Below are 20306 nucleotides of genomic sequence, written 5' to 3' on the forward strand. Positions count from 1 at the left end.
CTGCAAAGTACCGACGCTGTCGCGTGGGAGCGCCCGCGCACCCGTGGAGTTAGACGGGTTCATGCAGACCTTCATGTTGGGACGTTGCTCAAAGTGTAATTGAACAGTAAACAAATTAAAATGTGAAAAGTTATTTTAGCAAGTGTATTGAACTTTTTTTTGCAGTACTCAAAACCTCAGTATTTCTAAAATCTAAAATACTTTGAGTTTGGCTCTGACCTTGATATTGCCTTTATCTTGCCGACATAGCAAGGAGACCAGGAAATGGAAGAGATCTGAATTGTAAATTTGAAGGTTTGCAGTTTTGTCAATAGAGTATTTTGATCACATTAATTTAAATTTTGTTGGTGCTTTATACTGTGACTGTATTTTTGAATGTGTAGTGTTTTGTTTTGAATGTAGCCTACTTTTGGAGGTAACTTATTTTTAAGTTCTCAAAGTGGAACAATTCAATTCAATTCAACAGAACTTTATTTATCCTGAAGGAATTCTTGTGCTACAGAATGCTTCAAATTACAGTAACACTAAGTACAGTAACCACAATTTAACGCTCACAACCAGTAACAACCAGACAACCAGTGGGTTCCCCGGGTCAGGTTCACTCACTGGGCCACGTTTTATAACAATTGAGTATTAAATATCTGTCAGAATATACAAATATACAAGATAGGAGGTGTTTTCAAGTAGCAAAAGCAAAACCGGTGCCTAATTGAGTAACAATAGGAGTAAGATCAGTACAACACCACCTAAACAAAGAATTCCAGTGTTATTCCCTTGTCTTAGGAACATGAGCTACTCTCTCTTAAAGCCGAAAACTAGAAAAGAAAGTCTCAAACTAGTGATGTCATCAAATATAGTCTGCAGCTGTTCCACTGACAATGAATTGGAGCCTGATTTTGTGGACACACAGAATGTTTGTTGTCTTTTTCATATCCAAATGAGCTTTGTTGTGTTGCAGTGTTCTCAGCTGTGAAACAGAAAATGTTCCTCTGGGTGCTCTCAGCGTCATCAAGAACATCTTTCCCAATTCATTGTTCAGGGAGCAGCTCCAGATTTTACACTTGATGACAAATTTGAGTTTTAGCTTTTGGATTTGTGAGAGTTGTTCATGTTTACTTAAATGTTTTAGACTGTCTTAGACCGTAGGACTAACAAGTTTTATTTTTCAAAGTGGACATTTTTTCCCCTTTAAAGAGTAAAGTACAGATACTTTATGTTACATTTGTGTGGGGCCACTCTGTTTTGATGTGTGCTGAATTCAAATTTTAAACACAGGGATATGAGAAACTGTAAGATAATGTAATGTTAATAATTACATAAGATATGAGTGGTGGAGACAGGAATGGTAAATTAATTTTATTGCAGTGTCTGTGTATGTGTACTTCATTACTTCATACAAGTTTCTTCTTAATAACTGTGGATTGTGTAATATGTATTGAACACATTTGTGCATCAGCTATGTATGTCAATCATTAGCAGTAAGACATTCAGTATTAACACAGTCTACTCTGCATGGCCAGTGATGGTGTAGTTTCTCACTCTGACCACTAGATGTCATGATAACACAATATTTGGTCAGATTTTGAGAGATTCATTCTTTGCTCTTGAAGAAAAATAAGCATTTCCTCCCCAAAAGTGATCACTGCAATGCTAAGATTACTGTGTAAAAATAGACAAATAACTGCATCAGCTAACTTATATGTTTAAGTCATGCTTTACCATCACATTACAAGACTGATATATATAATTTAATTGGGTTCATTTACAATATTTTACAAGCCAGAAACTATAGCAAACACTTTATTAAGAAATGACATCATTAAAACTGCACTTGAAATACTTCATTTTAAATTCTAGATTTTTTACACTGTACATTGCATATGCAGTAAATGCATCAGAAGTGAATTAAATGTGTACCATTCCCTCATTACCATCACAGAATCAGCGTGCAGGCCTACATTTGCTGAGTCATAATAAACTGTGTAATATTCAAGTTGAAATACTTGAAGAACATGAAGAAGAACATAAAACTGGGCTGTCTATGCATCAGAAAGACGCAAATCCTTCTGATATTGGTGCTACGTGAACAGAGAAAACAGAGGCAGTGGTATTCATTTTTTTGCTCCAGAGGTAGAAAACCTGAAAGTACCAGAATGCACTGCACTGCACTGGACCAATAAACGCTCCCACTGGTGGGTGATGTAAGGTCAGCTGGCTGTTTTTCCACAGGAAACAATGTTGCAGCCAGCAGGTAACAAATGACCTTGAATTACAGTTAAACAGTGAGTTAAAATATGTTTCTGTTAACATCTTAGGTAAGAAAGAGGCAATGCAGTGACAGAGTCTTGGTTCATTTCTGATCAGCAGTGATTAGCTTTACTGTTCAGCCTCTCTTTTTATAACAGGAAACAGTACAGCCCCAACGTCCTGTTCACAAATTCCCATATTAGAGTCAAAAAGTGCACCAAAATATGTTTCTGAAGATGTTTCCAGGTGAGAAAAGGACAATACAGTAACAGAATCTTGTTTTTTGTTTTTTTAATTTGATCAACACTGCCTAGTTTTACTTTTTGATCTGAGTTTGGTCTGCATAAAGCCCAGTCCAGACAAAAGATCTACAACGAGACAAGTTGAAATGTACAACTACATGCAATGCACCACACTGCAACGTTCTAAAAACCTGCTGGTCCACACCAGTGCAACTAGATGAGATGGAGTATCATCTCTATGCAACAACTCTCTGTACTCCCATTCTGATTTCCTTTGGCTGAATACAATTTGTAGCTTCTTAAAATATGAATGGGGATAGTGATATTGAGATACTGGCCGCACTTGCATTTGTAGTTGTGATGAAATGGCAAAAAACAAACAAAACGAGCATCAGATGGACTGTATTCAATAATAAATATGCCACAACAATATAAGTAAGCAGCGCCAATTAATCAGTCAATGAGAATGTGTGTGTGTGAGGGAGCATAAGCACATACAGCGAGCATCAGCAGTGGCCTACCGTCCGACAAAAGGACACGTGAGGATGGAAACAGAGGGCTCGGCGGGAACAAAGCACCTGCGGGAGCAAGCAAGGCCACAGACTTCACCGGGGGACTTCCCTACAAGCCGATTGGCTGTAGAAACAGGTGACGTGCTTTCTAAAACTGTTCTAAAACCAGCTGCCGGCAGTTTGACCAGCTGAGTTGCAGGTGACACCATCAGCCAGTTTGAGTCAAGCTCAGATCGGCCAGTTCACACCGCTGCAACGATCTGAAACGGTTTTGTCTAGTCGCAAATCCATGGTCTGAACTGGGCTTTAGAGAGAGAGTTAGAGAGAGGGGTGGTTTTCTCTCTCACTCTGCTTCTATATTCTTTGTGTCTGTGGTGCAAACGAAAATGCAGAAGTAAAATCTGTAGTTGGAGCAACAGCCCTGGAGCCAGTGCAGATTTGAGCTGGGAGATGAGCAGGGAGATCTAGGCACTGATTAGATGGAGGGGAGTTTACCACAGTTCAGTCACACATACTACTCTAATTGTTATGATACAAAGCTGGTTGAAAATCGGCAAAATATCCCTTTGAGCACAATATTTACACAGAGAGCCAATGAACTGAACATACATTGGTTATTATTATTATTATTATTATTATTATTATTGTTACCAAGGGATTTTCCCATTCCTACCAATGGAACGCAGTCACTCCTTTAAACGATTAGTCATGCCAAGTGCTATGAGGAGCTTCTGGTGAAAGGCTGGCACCCTCTCCCTCTCCACAGGCCAGTCCAGGACGCAGCATGGACGCAACATGCCCCGGCGGAGGAAGAGTGAGTGAGATAACTTGTAGTCATGTACGTCCTGCAGGAAAACCAGAACCACAGAGTCCCTGCTGGCTTCAATGACCTGGTGAAGTGCATGATGGGCTTTAAATCTGGATAAGGAAAGAGATAAGGGTAGAAGGGCAGAGAGGGAAACTGTGAGAACTCACTTTGTTTGTATAATCTATAATAATATATAAATCTAGCAGTGTATGTTTGACTTACCGTCTACACCAGGGATCTTTGAGAAGAGTTTCAGTGACCACAAACAAGATTTTTCTGGACCTTCTCATATTATCCACGATGGATTCAAGCTGGGACATGCCAGGGACTGAATCGCGATCCTCCAAACAAAACCTGCAGTTGTTGTTCTCTAAGGGTACCATCCTTCTCTCCACCCAGCTGCTGTCTTCCTCTGCATGTATGACGTAAGCATCGTACTCAAACTCCCTGCCCTCTTCAACTGTGGCGTCGCTGAATCCTAATGTGCGATTGATCAGTATGTTCCAATAAAACTGGATCCTCCAGCCGTGGAAGCGCACCATAAGCGCAGTGACCATCAGCATGATGACAGCAGTGCTGCTCAGTATGTACAGAGCCTGAAATGGGGTCATATCTTTGCAAGAGAGGGCATCAAACTTCATGATGGGGTGGTTGTAGTAAGCCAGTGGAGTGTTGCATGTATACTGGTCCCTGAGGCCTGGCACTGTGGTCATATTTGTGTTATTCAACCATGTCACGAACCACAACATGCTCTCACACGTGCAGTCAAATGGATTTTTGTCCATGACAAGCAGGCTGAGGTTGCTCAGAGGAGTTTTGAACACTTGGGGCCTCACAGTTGTGATCAGATTCTTCTGTAAATTTAAAACCCGCAGTGACTTCAGATCATCGAAAATGAACTCCTGAAGACTATTAAGGAGGTTGGAGGCCAGGCTCAGGTTATGGAGGTCACTCAACCCTCTCAGAGCCTCTGCTGGGATCTCATCCAGCCCGTTACTATCCAAATCTAAGATTAACAACCTCGGTGTGTTTTTGAGGAACAACACTGGCCCACCTAGGTTGGCGCTCTTCCACAAACGAGCTAAGTTATTGTGTTGGAGCTTCAGTACCTTCAGGTTCACAAGCCCCTCAAATGTATTCTCTCTGATGTTAGCAATGTTGTTGTTACTGAGATCCAGGTAGGTGAGGTTTGGAAGGTGACGGAATGGAGAGGGATCACAGTTAATGGCTTCTGCTATAAGGCTTCTTCCAAGAGTCAGGACCCTCAAATTGGGCACATTAACAAACGAGTCAGAGCTCAGATTGACTTTCTGGTGGTTATTGGACATGTAAATCTGTTCAACTTGGTCCAGGCCTTCGAACTCTTCGCCAGTGAGATTCTGCTTGATAAAGTTGTAATCTAGCAGAAGTGTGGTGAGGTTTCTCAAAACGGAGAAGCTTCGAGGATCAATCTGTGCTATAGCTGTTCCGGTGAGATTTAACTTTCTGAGAGGCGACCCCGCCAGTGAGACGAACGTCTTGTTGGAGATGTTTCTGAGTGATGTATAACTACTCCAGCTCATATCGAGTTCTTTCAGACTTGTCAAGCCTGTGAATGTGTGCTCTGTGATGTTACGAACTGCAGTTCTCTGTAAAATCAAACTCTCCAGGGCACTTAAGGGTTGGAAGGAGAAGTCATCGATAATCGGGATGGGATGACTGCTCGCTAGAGCATTAGTCAGTTGGAGTTTTTCCAAGCTTTTGAGTCCCTGAAATGTGTCCTTGGTCAGGTGCTTGATGTTGTTGTCTACCAAAATCAGAGTCTGAAGTCTGGACAGCCACCAAAATGAGCCTTCTTCAATTCTGACCATGCCATTACCGGACAGCTCCAGAAAGGTTAGATTTGTTTTCTGTAGTCCTGTAAAGGTTGTGTTTGTGAGGGTGACCAGCTTCATCTTCCGGAGAAAAAGAGCATCAATGGCTATCTGTGACAGCTCTGAGCAGAGCTTAGAAATGACCTGTGGGCCCATATTGCTTCCATCCATGACTAAAGTACGTAGGCCTGAAATGGGCTGAAAGCAACCAGGCTCCAGCTGCAACAAAACATAACAAAGAGATCATGCAGTGAGACAAAAAACGGAAACAAAACAGATAACTGAAAGCAAGGTACCACAATAACTACTTTCTGACACTAGTTACAATTTTGTTAAAACAATTTCATTTCCCATTTCTAGGTAAGTTTCTCACCGTTTTTAGAGACACATGCGACATGTTGAGGACTTGTAGGGAGGACGAATGGTTAAGAAACAAAAAGTCATCTGTCTCTAGAGTGGTGAAGTCATTGCGTGCCAGATTGAGGCTCACGAGGTTGGGCAGCTGAGGCTGAGAGCCGAGCTTGACTGACTTCAGTTTGTTCAAGGAAACATCAAGAACTCTCAGGCTCTGTGAGTGATGAAAGGAGAATAGAAATTACTATTTACTTAATTGTCTCATTTCTGTCGTCATCACCATTATTGCACCCTAGCTCATGAGGCTTTTAATCAGTTCCCCTCCAGTTAATGATTCAACTCATCAATGTAACTGACATCTGTACCTGTAGTGCAGAGAAGGGCTCTCCTTGTAGCTTTAGTTTATTGCTAGCCATAATCAGCTGTGTTAGATTAGTGCAGTGGCTCAGTTCCTCCTTCTTCAGCACATACACTTGATTGTGTCCCATGTTCAGGGTCTTCAGCAGAGGCAGTGTCTGGCACACACCCTGGTCCAGCTTGGTGATACTGTTGTGACTGATGTTGAGGTGTAGCAGGCCTGGGTATGGGGTTAGTGATCCAGGAGGAAACTTTGTCAGTCTGTTGTGAGACATATCCAGGCTGGTGATGTTCCTGGGCAGGTCTTGAGGGACTGCACTAAGGCTGAGGTGGCTGCAGTCAGCTTGGCCATTTTGCACTTCACAGGAAGTCTTCTTCTGGGAGGCCACGCAATTGTGCGGCCCCGTCATACAGTAACATATGATGATCACCACCGAGACGAGAAGGGAATAGGGGGCCCTCATCGTTTCAAAAACCTTTAAAAAAAAATGGAGACAGAATAAAATTCCCATAAGTCTAAAGAACATTTTTGCAACAACTTAGGGGCAGCACAACAAGAACATCAATGACATCATCTTATAAAGTTAACATGGCAAAAATGTTAGCAAGCAATGACCTGTTTATACATCCAGCAGACACAGGGCAACATCAGAAAGTATATGGGGTTGTGTTTCTGATAAAATGTGTCCACTCTGGTGCTGGTCCTTAAGTCCACAGCAGGTTTATCAGAGCTTTTCGCTAAGAACAACTTCCTGCCCCTGTTAAGAGTGAATCAAAACAGTACAGTTTTGGGCCATAAAACCAAAACAATGAGCTAAAAGACGCTAAAACATTTCATAGTGGTGAGGGTAACTGAGTCCTGTCGGGTGATCATTTTCTGTGGATTCATCACTATAAGCTACATCTTTTTTCATTTCATTTTATCTAGGGATGTACGATATATATCGGGCCGATAAAAGGACATTTTAAATATTACGCATTTTTCCGATAGTTACAATTATAACCGATAAATAGCACCGATAATACGAGGCCAAACTGCTCTCTTTGACCTAAGAAGGGCAGCATCTACACACCCTGAGACTGCGGGTGGTGTTACATGTATCTTCCAACTTGGTTTGCGAGCCGCTAATAAACAGAGACGAAGAACAACAACAACTGCAGCACGCTGTCTAGAGGACAAAACATGTTGCAGTGTGGACGTCTTTCACAGTTCCAGAGGAAGACAACAGGATTGTGCCAAGGGTCAGATCTCCGACCACCCAACACAGGTTAGACACTGCGCTGAAGGACCATCTCCAGAGTGTTAGCATGAGCTAATTAGCAGCAGTGGCTTACATCCAACACCGAGCTTTTAAAAGGCTCGACTTAGGGTTACTTAAGGTGCTGACACACCAAACCGACATCAAAGAACTAGTGGCGACGAAAGCCAACTGTTGCGTCGTCTACGTCGCCTCACGTCGCCCTGTGTCAGTTGCATTTGAGCACACTACAAAGACTACATCTGACGGCCAAGTAGCACGTACGTTCTGTGCCTGCGTGAGAGGAAATAATGCAAAAAGGGAAACCGGAAGTCCGAGGAATGCATGAGATAAACAAAGTAGTGGAGTGAGGGAGTGGTACATCCTGTCAGCCGAAGAGGTTTCCTATCTGTGCAGCCGAGCACCGCAGCACCTCCACGGACTATTACATACAGACGGTGGGAAGTGGAGCTTGAGGAGGAAGAACCCGTTAGCCCTGGTTTCACTACAGGTAGATTCACTTGCTACAGGGGCGAGGAAATAAAACCTGAACAGCCAATCAGAGTGATCTCTCTCACCGACAAGCTCCGCCGCAGATTCAACATGCTCAATCGGCCGAAAAGCCGCTGACACCGACGTCAAAGTGCCAACGGTGCTGGACACACCGCAAAAACTAGGCTGATAGACGCTCACCAACGGCCCGACTTTGACCGACGGCCAACCGTCGGCTTGGTGTGTCAGGGCCTTTAGGGTTATATGGGGGCAGGGGCATTGAGGGTAGGCCATATGACAATACCCCCGAAAATCGCCCTCTGTTCCACAGCCTAATGTTGGCAGGTATGGAAGAATCACAGCTGTTCTTTGTTTTTGTTGTGTTAGCAAGTGATGTCAGTTTGATTTGGTTAGGTCAGGGCTATGGAATATTAAATCATCCATATTTTCTCACAACATCTTAGCCTTTCTTACCCTCAGGTGTACATAAACCAGAGGTTATACACTTCTTCTTAAAATACAAAAATATGAAAATAGTAGTCATCGTATCGGTTATCGGCCATGAGAAGCAGGTAATTATTGGTTATCGGTATTGATTGAAAAAAATCCATATTGGTGCATCCCTCATTTTATCTGTTGTATATTTCAAATACTGATTAATGCTGCTTTCATATACAGAATTTTAAAATCAATGTGTCACTCATTGTTGAGGAAAAAAGTTATAATCTGCTCTATTTCTGACATCACAACATATAATCAGAAATTTAAAAGCTGTCTACAAGAACTTCTCTTGTGTTGCAAGTGTTGTATGACAATCATAGTAATCATAGTGTGCCCTTGACACTCCACACACACTCAGTCTGGCTCATATTTGGGGCATTCTACCGATTGTGTGCAAAGTGCTGTCCCTTAACAAAAAAAAACAACAAAAATAATAAAACTGAGTATTCAGACATAGATATTTACAAAGATTATGTTATGACCTATTTGTGGTCCAAAGTCTTGCTCTTCTCTACTCTGCTCTACTCTACCATGCCCGCTCTACTCTATAATCTACTCTACTCTTCTCTACTCTATTCTGCTCTACTCTGCTCTGCTCTACTCTGCTCTGCTCTACTATACTCTACTTTGCACTACTCTATTCTGCTCTCCTCTGCTCTGTTCTGCTCTACTCTGCTCTGTTCTACTCTGTTCTACTTTGTTCTACTCTGCTCTGCTCTACTATACTCTGCTCAACTGTACTCTACTTTGCACTACTCTATTCTGCTCTCCTCTGCTCTGTTCTGCTCTACTCTACTTTGCTCTACTTTGCTCAACTCGACTATGCTCTTCTCTATTCTGCTCTACTCTACTATGCTCTGCTCTATTCTATACTCTGCTCTGCTATACTCTACTCTGGTCTACTCTACACTGGTCTGCTCTATAATCTAGTCTTCTCTACTCTGCTCTGCTCTACTTTGCTCTACTTTGCTCCACTCTGCTCTACTATACTCTTCTCTACTCTACTTTGCTCTACTCTACTATACTCTGCTCCACTATACTCTTCTCCACTCTACTCTACTCTGCTCTACTCTACTATGCTCTGCTCTACTCTATTCTGCTCCGCTCTGCTCTGCTCTATACTCTGCTCTGTTCTGCTCTACTCTACTCTGCTCTCTCAAAAATTAAATTGTTTTATTGACCAGAAAACATTTGTCTTTGTAATATTCCCACCATAAGGCATACATTTGAGGAAATATGATGCAACCTTAAAAACAGAATAATGGTCAGTACCGAAACAGGACAGTCACTACTAAAACAGTGCAGTCACTACCGAAACACTGGGTGTTTTGTAAAAAATAAAGTATATTATTGAGTTATCAACTAAAGTATTATGATGCTAATCGGTTACATTTATGTTCTGTTTCATCAATTATTAACTCTGAAATCAATCTGATCAGCCTTATGCATTTTACAAAGAAAGACTGCATTTAGATTTTGAAGAATTCTATAATTTGAACTTGGAAATTTGTTAAAATATTATTTTTTATAGATTTAATTGTGAAAACCTTCAGGAAAAAATTATAAAAATTTAAATCTTTAGTCAAGGGAAGAAACAAGCATCACAGGTTGATATATATTTTTTGTGTAATATAATACTATATGTTTCGGTAGTGACAAATTTTAGGAGAGGAAAAACATTCCAAAACAGTCTGAAAATACAATATAAAAATTTACAGTCATTTTACTAGATATGTGACCTTTACATATGGTACAATAGGCCTATATATAGGGACAAAGTTTTGGAAATAAAACATACAAAATTTCAAAATATTTCCAGCCTAACTTTGCACACATTCGGTTGAATGCCCCATTTAGGATATAATACCTGCAGAGTTCTTACCAGATTGGGCCTTTGCATATGATCTGTTGCATTCAGACGTCACAGACTTGGAAACGAGAGCATTGTGTAGCACCACAGTATCCAGTGTGTTCTTCAGAAGAGCCAACAAGAGTGTCAGTGGGATCTTATGAAACCCACTCTGCAGTGACAAGGCAAGAAAACAAGGAAATGAGAAATATGAGAGTCCGGTTTCACTTCCACAGTTTTGTCTCGAGCCACTGGATAATTTAACTGTTTCACGCAGGAGGATGAAGACAACTATTGGGAAGTTTGAATGAAATTCACACTAACCTCCTACAAACCAGACTAAATCCACTGTCATTAAGAAGGTCATCTTCTGATTATTTAACATTCCCTATGTTCGATGTAATATGGCTCGAGACATCGGGAATAGTTTGGTGAGGTGTGGTGTAAACAGGCAAAGCTGTGCGGGCACAAAATGGGACAGACACGTAGCTGAAAAGTAAACACTGGATCAGTACCGTAATGTGTGTATGTGTGTGTGTTAAATAAGTTGATGGCGATTTCAAAAGCGCAGCACTTAAATAAATACCGTAACTTTACGAGTAGACGTGCAACACTTAATGTGGAGCAGCAAAGCTGGCTGTAGTGTTGCTGTGAATAGTGTTATTTAATAGCTATAAAGCCTCTGATCCGTTTGAAATAAATGTATTCATCTGACACATACATGTATGTGTGTATATGCTGTCTTATTGGCTATGTATTGTTTTAATAGGGTTTCAGGTATTTTTAAACCCTTCAAGAGATGTCTTCTGGAAACCGCATGACTGTGCTCCACACCTAAACTCCTTTGTGTCTAAATTCTGTAGTTAACAAGAATACACTTGTCTTCAATACATGACGTGTCACCATTTCTAGAGGACAGGTAAGTCCAGTTTTGCTCTGAAATGCCAGGCACTCAGTCCACTCAAAGGCTATATTTAAAGAGGAGCCAGGTCCAGCCCTCATGATGTTACCTGCTACCTTTTTTTTTTTCTAGCACTCCTTAACACGGCCGTTTGGTCTCAGGGGGCTCAAAACCAGTTTTTTGGGAGTTCAACGGTGTTCATTATGTCTTTAGTTTCTCATAATGACTTTAGTTGTTCTTTTATCTCAGACATGTTAGGATGTTACATACCTTGACATGTTTTGGCAGAAACTTCCGCCTTCCTCAGAAGTGTCACTTGGTGGTGGTCACAACCAAGTGACACTTCTGAGGAATGTCAAGGTATGTAACATCCTAACATGTCTGAGATAAAAGAACAACTAAAGTCATTACCGTTTTTTGGGATATGTTTCTTGCAAAATGATGTAAATGCAGTAAAATTAGGGCACTATGATGGCATAAATAGTCATACAAGTATAAAATTTGGCAGGGAGTATCCTGACATAAAGGGGGAAGTAGCAAAATGAGATTCTGGGGCTTGTTCCTATTTCATTTCAAAATATCACACACAACATCCCAAAAAAAAAAAAAACTGTCTGTTTGACAAATTCTCATCAAAAATGATTATTTTTCATCACTTTGTGTAATATCACTGCTTCACTTGTACACAGAAAACTTCCCAATTTGATAAGCTTCACTTTGAGCCCAAGTTGACCTTTCTATGTTGAAAATTACACTTGCTTTGGCCTAAGTTTGTCACTATACCTCAAATCAGAGACAACAGAATTTTCAGTCACTTCCAGAGAGTCTACTTGCAAGCAAAAGGGATAATTCAGTTTTTTAGGTGGGGTTGTATGGGGTACTTAACCATAGACAGTGACATACAGTGGATGTCAATTTGGCAAGCCCCTACTTTGGAGAAGCAGGCTGGAGTCTGACACAGAATCTAAGCAATGCACTGCTTTGGATAGGGTTGGCAAGAAAATGTATTTTAACCACCAAAAAAAGTCAAATCTAAAAGAATCAACATCAGTTTACGTGAACGCTATATGAAGCGTATTTTCACCTTTACCATCAGACGGCCCGTTTTGACAGGGGAGCTATTGACAGCTTCAGTACCCCATCTATGCACCTATCAAAGTCACCAGACTCCATTGACAAAAACAGTAATTTTACCTTGCTGAAAATAAGAGCTGCTGGTCTACCGCTGCTTTGATCAGTTAGTTAGTTTGTGTTTTTGTGTGACTTTGGTGAATCTGAACTAACCCTTTTAACCGCCAATGTCACACAATAACACAAACTAACTAACTAAACGAGACAGCAGTAGGCCAGCAGCTCCTGTGTTCAGCAACCAAAAATTACTGTTTTCTCAATGGAGTCTGGCTTTGAAGAGAACAACTGAACATCTTTATTTTCCCATTGAAAATCACTGTCTGACATTAAGGTGAAGCATACTCTTAATTATAGTGCACCCTTCAACTGATGTTGATTTTTTTTAGGTGGCTAAAGTATGTTCTGTTGCTGACCCCTCCACAGCAGTAGATTGCTTACCGTTCCATGTCAGCACGCCCCCCCCCCCCCCCAAATACACACACCCTTACTTCCTGCCATTGAAATTCTAAAGTAAAATATGTACAAATTCACTAACACATGAGATACGTTTCTTTGTTGCAAAACAATAACCATTCACAACATCAAAATTTCATATCACTTTACAAAATCACAATAAACAGTTACAATATAGCCTACGTAACGCTCATATTACATTCTTTTGTTTTATTCAGTAATGAAAAGAGAGACAAATTTACATTGCCTGCCTGGAACATTACCCATACAGCAGTCGAAAATATTAAACAATTCAACCATCCTGTCACTGATAAAATTATCAATATTAAGGACCTGATAACATGTAAATCAAAAAATGTGGTGTACCTAATAATAAAATGTCCATGTGAAAAAATATACGTAGGTGAAACATCCCGATCCCTTAAAGAGCGGATTACAGAACATAGGAGTGCCATTAAAAGAAAGGACTTCACCAGTCCTGTGGCGAGACACTTTAATGAAATGAATCATCCTCTCTCTTCTCTGTTTTTCTTAGGCATTGAAGTTATTAAACCAAATCAAAGAGGGGGGTAATGTCAACTTCATGAGAAAAAGGAGAGAAGCATTTTGGATTTTTTAATCTGAAAAGTCTCTCCCCACAGGGTATGAATGAGGATTTTTCAATTAGTGTTTTATGTGTGTTTCATCTAGTGTATTTATAAAATCTCTGGACCAGTCTTTACAATGCTTACTATGATACTATCTTTTTACCTTTTTAATATTTTATTATTTTTTGCTGTCTTTGCTGGCCCTTTTTTATTTTTTATATTTTATTTTTTAATTTCTATTTTCATTTTTTTTTTTTATTATTTTATTTATTTATTTATTTATTCATTTTATTTTATTTTATTTTTTACCTTTTTGTAATTTTTGTTCATTTTTTCTGTATAGCACTTTAAATCCCCTCATGCTACTGCTCCCTAGTTCACAACCAAACATGGTGTTTTCTATACCTCTGCTAGATACTCCCCTTACTTCTCTGGCAGTTCTGGTTGGTCCAAAGGTCTCATGTGCTTCCAACACGTTCACCTTTATTAGTGATTCATTGGCTGAGATATATATATGTGGATGCATAGGATTGGTCACATGCATGCATTTTTTTCCTACTCTTTCAGTTTCAAATGAACCTATTTAAATGACGTGTGCAATATGTTTCTTGATGACCCTGATGAAGGCCACAAGCCGAAACGCGTCGGTCAGTAAAGTTTTTTTTCCATACCACAAGTGTTGCTGGAGCTCTTTTGACATTTTCCAGTGTTTCCTCACTCTCCATGCACCTTGTGAATTGGTGAAGTTGTGCCAGAAACCACTTTCTACCTTACAGCAGTCTGGCAACAAAGTTGATGGCATCCATGGCAACCAGCCTTGGCATTCTGCTACGGCAACTCCACTTGGACAAACCACACGCAGAACTGCAATACTTGAACCGATAGTAATAATGACGGGGATTTGTTATGTTTAGTTATAATTACGATGATTACATTATTTCGGATGGGGGTATGTGGTTGCCTATCGTAGAATAGCAGTGAAAAAAAAAAACCTTTTTTTTTGTTGTTGTTTTTCAGTTTCAGTTATATATTGGGGGGGACATTTTGGGCATATCTGAACATTGGGGGGGACGTGTCCCCCTCAATGTATATGGTGACTACTGCCCTGCATGTCAGACTCCAGCCTGCTTCTCCAAACTGGAGACATGCTGACTGACATCTACTGTATGTAATATACTGTCTATAGATAAATATGGGAACTATCCCTTTAAGGATTCCCACATATTATTTTGGATTGAATTCAAACAGCATAAATGAGTCTGCCAAGAATTTGTACTAAAAAAATATTTGGATCTGTACCTGCTGTGACACACAATATTTGTTTAAGGTTGCCAGAATTCACCGCTTAACAGCTATTTTATTCAGGATCAGGCAGGTGCAATTATGTTATCACTTTATTTGTGCTGTCCAAAGATTAACAAAAAGGGGACACTGATGCAGGCATTTATTAAAGTCACATAGGATCCAGACCTCCTATATAGTCCAATATCTTGTAGCAGATGGAAGTGAGTGAGTCTCTTACCTGTGGCAAGCAGTTCCCTCTATATGCAGAAGTAAAGGAATAGGTTCTTTAGTGCTCAGGTTAGTAGAATCCACATATGGGTGTAGACACAGAAAGCAACCGCACTTATTGAAGATCTGCAAGTTGCCTGTGCCAACACAGTCTCAAAGGCACTTTAAAAATTCTAAGGCAGAGGTGGGTGTTATTCACTCAATTACTCCTTCTATGTCGAGGAGACAGAAGTCTTTTTCGTCATCTGATGATGGTAGTTACATAACTCTATGCCCCCACCCAGAGCAGAGAGAAATGAAACTTAAGTGAGGCATGACAAGAAAAAAAACAACTGGGTTAGTTGGGAACAGCCACTAGAGGGCAGTAAGATACTGTAATAGAGCCCCTCACCATCTAAGCAATAGTCACTTAAGGTTACAGTGTAATTCTTGTGTTCATTGTAGTTGCAGCATATTTCATTTACAAAAAGGTTTGGTTACAAGAAGATACCACAGATTAACTTTGTTTGATACTGTATGCCCAATATAGCATTGGATCTGATATATTGTTGCTCACCTCCAACAAGTTTCTCTGTCTTTGTTTCTCTCTGTATTTAGAATGGTATTTGGCATTATATGTGACTCTTTTGGGAGTCTTACTTTATTGGGAATTACACAACAAGAGCCACAGCTCCACCCCAGGCTGAGCACTAAGTAGTCAAAGTCAGCTGAGAGTGACACAATAAGTAATCAAGTGACGATACAGACATACACGATTATTGAATTCATTATACTGGGGTTTCCTGGTGGACAAGGGTGAGACATCCCGGATTTGAGTCTGGTTGATGACCTTTTTTTGCACGTCTTTCCTCCATGGGTGACTCGGAAGCAACAGTTGTCGGTATCTGGCATTAATTTTGAGCTTTTTTACAAATTGATCTGGGCCATCTAGGACTGTAATCCTTTATATGTACCATTATTTTAATTCCTTCTCCTGCCTGGTTTAAAACAATAAGTTGGCTATTAAAATGTATGAACCTCAGATTAAATACATTCCCTGGGATGTACATTGCAAGTAAATGGAGTGAAGCTAATTTATTGAACAGTACAGAGATCACAACAGTTCCAGGCTACGAGTACGTGCTTTATTCAGACAGTCCAAACACCAATAAATCTGAGGACAACCACATGGCTAAACCCATTTTAAAAGGTCAGCAGTAATGTAAAAGCAGAAATGACCTGCTGCTGCTGCTAAATGAGGCATAAATTGGAACCATGGCTGATCAGCAAACTCTGCTCCACTGAAAGCAAAAGCAATTAACTTGTTGTAATTGATGGGTGAAAGATGTGTCATTTCACCCTTTAAAGGCAGTCTTTTCAGTTTAAGTGAATTTCACTTCAAACGGAAATACTGCTTTTTTATAATTGCTCTAATATCCTGTTGACAGTTCACTCGCTGAGCACATCTTTCACCAAAATATCCTCCGTGTCATTTAAAATCCTTAATGATATCATACAAACAGCCACTTTGAACCACAGTGTGTTAATTAGTTTGACATCAGCTGTCGTGCAACAGAGCACATGTCCCATCATCCCCAAGTATGTCATTAATACAAACCAACTTTGCTGTGGTTCAAAGCTGCACTGTGTCAAAGTGCTGCTGAAATGATTGATTTATTTCACTGAATTCTACAATAAACTCTGATAAGGAGTCAGCATGATGTGAAACCTTTTTTTTAGCCAAGCTAGTGGCTGTGGGGGTTTGGTCACTTTGGTCCAGACTTATCATAGTTCCCAGAGGATGAATCCTTACTATGGTGATCCCATGAGTTTTCCTCTATAGGCCACAGTGAGTGTGACATTTGATGATAATAATAATGATAATAAAATGTATTTGATATAGCACCTTTCACAGAAATGAAATTCACAAAGTGCTTCACGAAAAACCATCAAGCAATCAAACAATCAAACAAACGATCAATAAAAACAAAGGCAATATAACAAATAAAACAAGGCAACAAAAAGAAAGTAAAACATAGAGCAAATTCAGGCTACTGAGGCCCCAAAACAGAAACATAAGAGAGCAAGCACTGGACAATTTGGGGTGGGACAAAGGCCATTTTGAAGAGATAGGTCTTCAGTTGATTTTTAAAAGTTTCTAAAGAGACCGGAAACCTAATAGAAGACAGCTCCATAGTGTTGGAGCCGCGACTTCAAAGGCATGATCACCTTTTGTTTTCAGTCCAGAGCGGGGCACAGCCAGTAGGTCCTGTTCTGAAGACCTAAGGGACCTACTGATAATATATGGATGGAAGAGATCACTGATGTGTTCAGGTGCCTGACCGTGAAGGGCTCTATACGAAAGAACAAGTATCTTGAAGTGAATCCTGAACCTGATGGTAAGCCAGTGTGAGGAAACTGAAATGGGAGTGATGTGGGTTGACCGGCGGCACCTGGTTAACAGCCTGGCAGCAGGTTCAAAGGGAAATATCTTCACAACTATTGGCTAGATTTGCATTAACTTTGCAACAGATATTTCAAGTCTCAAGAGGTGGAGAGCGCCTTATTTTCATCTTAGCCCAGTCACAAGGTTTACATTTTGAGTTTGAGGTTGTTGGTTTTTTTTTAAAGGAATAAAGATAAGCTGTAGATAAATATCTTGAGTATGGATTTCTGGGAAATTTCTGGGAACCCAAAGAATTTAAAACACTTTGACCCCCTGCCTGAACTTTCACCGACCTCCATCGTCAGGTCAAAACTTTAAGTTGTCCAAATTTTTACCTGTAAAACTAACAGCAATCACAAAAGCCTTTGCTCTACTTTGTGTTTAGTGCTAAACTAAGATGATTAACATGTAAACATTATAGTTATGAAACATCGACATGTTAGCATGCTGACTCAAGCATTTAGCTCAAAGCATTACTGTGCTTCTGTCTTATCAACACTTTCATAAGTGTTGAATTAGCTATAGTGCCCAAAACAGTCTTTTGTACCAGGCTGTAAACTTGTTTTTTTCTGCTTTAAAGTTGAGCATTTTAACAGTGGGGTCTATGGGGATTGATTCACTTGAAGCATTGACCATTCGACAAACTGCAGTTTGTGGCACTTCCGTGTTCGCTTTATTTTTCAGCCCTGAATGTTTCCGTCTGGTTTAAACATGACCACAATCATACACACACATTAAATTATGCTGGATACAAATATTTGTGGTCGTTTTCTGGATTGTATTTAGCATTTCCTGCACCAACAAGCTCTCTAACATGCCCGTCTAACCAAAAGTGGCAACAACCTGTGTTTAATGTCATGTCTCGTAAACATTTGGATGTAGCACATCAGCTTTGTCTCCTGTTTTCCAGCTCCTGTGCACACTCTCTTTGCTAATAGATCATTGATTATTTGTAGATTTATGGAAGGAGGACAGTGACCCTGTGAAATCACAGCATGTTACTGGAAAAACAGATAACTAGATAAACTGTGTCCCTGAGGACAATCGTGTTGCATATCTTTGTTGGTAATTCTACAGTGTGCAAAGCAAGCAGCATGACACTTTCCCAAGGGATAAAAAACTGCAATAAACTCTCCTGTCATCCCCACCCACAGTCATACAGACACAGACACACCTTTCTAGCCCCTCTCTTTTCCTCTTTATCCTCAGATTAATAAAGCAGGTCCTTCCTGGGATAGACTTCAGGCCACCTGATTGGTTTAGCCCAATGCTAAGCCGAGGCAGCTTACAGGGCTTTGTGCCAATGGCTGGATAGCTGAAGACCTGTAAAAAGTAAAGAGAGCTAGCATGGTCAGCACCGTGGTGGTGGTCAAGTTAGTAATGTGATAAATGAACACAGGAGATAAGATTCAGGGGCTTTCTGCAGGAAACACAGCTGTAAAATGAGCAGAGAGCAAAAGGAGAATGGAGGGCCGTGATGAGAACCAGAGCAAATGATGCAGCAGGGAATTGTTGCAGCTCCGTTCTGGCCAAATCATGAAGTGCTCTGTGAACGGCTCAGGAGGGGAAGGAGGCAAACACAGGAATGAAAGCTGACAGGAATTAGATGCACATCAGATTCTCTCAGGAGAAACAACCTGGCACTGGAATGAGGGATTAAAAGTAAAGAGAAGCACCAGTGCTGCAGTGTGGACTAAGTGACAGGCATTACCGTATATGTTTCACTTAGCTCGAGACTGGCTAGTGTGTGTCATGCGTTCGTGTGATTGAATGCACTCATGCAAGAGGGATAACTATAGTGGGGGGGCAGCGGCTCCATCAATGGGAGTGTGTGTGCCACATTCTTCATCTTACCAGCTCGGGTAAATCTCCTCTCCCTCATTTGCAGACTGAATCTCTGGAGTGGTGGAATGCCTCGAAACCAAAGGTGAGTGTGCCCTCTTGGCTCTTGACTGCTATATATGGTGGATGTTAACCTATGTTATGTAATCCTGTGCACACAGTAACTTCATTATCATGTTCAAATCCTCACTGTACACTGATACACATGAGAATTTTACACAATCATATTGAGTGCTTGTGAGTTTATGTGTGTATCGAGCCCATAAACATCAAGAAGAGGCTAGCTGAGTTAGTTGCAGTCTCGCAGCAGTGCTCTGTAACTGTCTGACGTAATGGGCATCTACTGTATATGTGCAGCTCAAGTGGGAGACACAAAAGCTGGAGCAATTATTCCTAAAAAACAGGGCAGCAGTGGTAATTGATTGACTTTGCACTTATATTTTAAGAAGAAGGGAAAAATCCCAGTTTATCATCACAGGAGGCTGGTGAAGACTAAACAGGGTGAGTGAGATGAAGAGATTTTAGATGCAGAAGAGGGAAAAGGGTGATGTGCATACAAGGAGCGCTGCAGGCGGGAGCAGCAATGTTGTAGCATGTTCTCTCTGCCCTCTGCAGAAAAAAAAGACACTGCAGTATATCTCCCCCTCCCCAGTTTGCTGACCAATGATGTTTGGAGGTCAGACGCCAAGCTCTGCTACTGGTGTCAGCCACTGTCACACAGCTTGTTCCTGAACACACTGGTTATTACACCCCAGAGGAAGGGAGGGGCAAATGGTTTAAAGTAATATATGTGCATTTTGATTGCAATCACATGCTGCAGGGAATATAGAACAGGACATGGATGTGCTACTCTCAGTGTTCCAGATCAGATTTTGTACTTTATTAAAGACACAAACACACACATTACATGGACGACTGTAGGAGCTTTAATTCCCAGTCATGATCAATGAAACTCACATGACACAAAGAGAAAAAAAAGACCTGCTACATCACTGAAAAATA

The 20306-nt window shown here is 40.7% G+C and overlaps 1 protein-coding gene across 3 annotated transcripts; it reads right to left on the minus strand.

Annotated features, from left to right (window-relative positions):
• Positions 1 to 1342: 1342 nt before the first annotated feature.
• Positions 1343 to 15306, minus strand: tlr3 (toll-like receptor 3). Of its 3 annotated transcripts, none has more exons than XM_050044821.1 (6): positions 15048 to 15306; positions 10487 to 10625; positions 6382 to 6849; positions 6036 to 6230; positions 4032 to 5881; positions 1343 to 3919 (listed from the first exon to the last, which is right to left on the minus strand). In XM_050044821.1, exons 2-6 carry the CDS (start codon positions 10502 to 10504, stop codon positions 3688 to 3690), a joined length of 2763 nt encoding a protein of 920 aa, XP_049900778.1. In that variant the 5' UTR covers positions 10505 to 10625; positions 15048 to 15306; the 3' UTR covers positions 1343 to 3687. The 3 variants fall into 3 exon arrangements, with proteins under 3 accessions (XP_049900778.1, XP_049900779.1, XP_049900777.1); XM_050044822.1 differs by lacking the exon at positions 15048 to 15306 and adding an exon at positions 10778 to 11061; XM_050044820.1 differs by lacking the exons at positions 10487 to 10625; positions 15048 to 15306 and having other exon boundaries at positions 6382 to 6885.
• Between the last annotated feature and the right edge of the window lie 5000 nt (positions 15307 to 20306).

Source organism: Epinephelus moara, chromosome 5 (assembly GCF_006386435.1).
Source record: "Epinephelus moara isolate mb chromosome 5, YSFRI_EMoa_1.0, whole genome shotgun sequence".
NCBI classification, from domain to species: Eukaryota; Metazoa; Chordata; class Actinopteri; order Perciformes; family Serranidae; genus Epinephelus; species Epinephelus moara.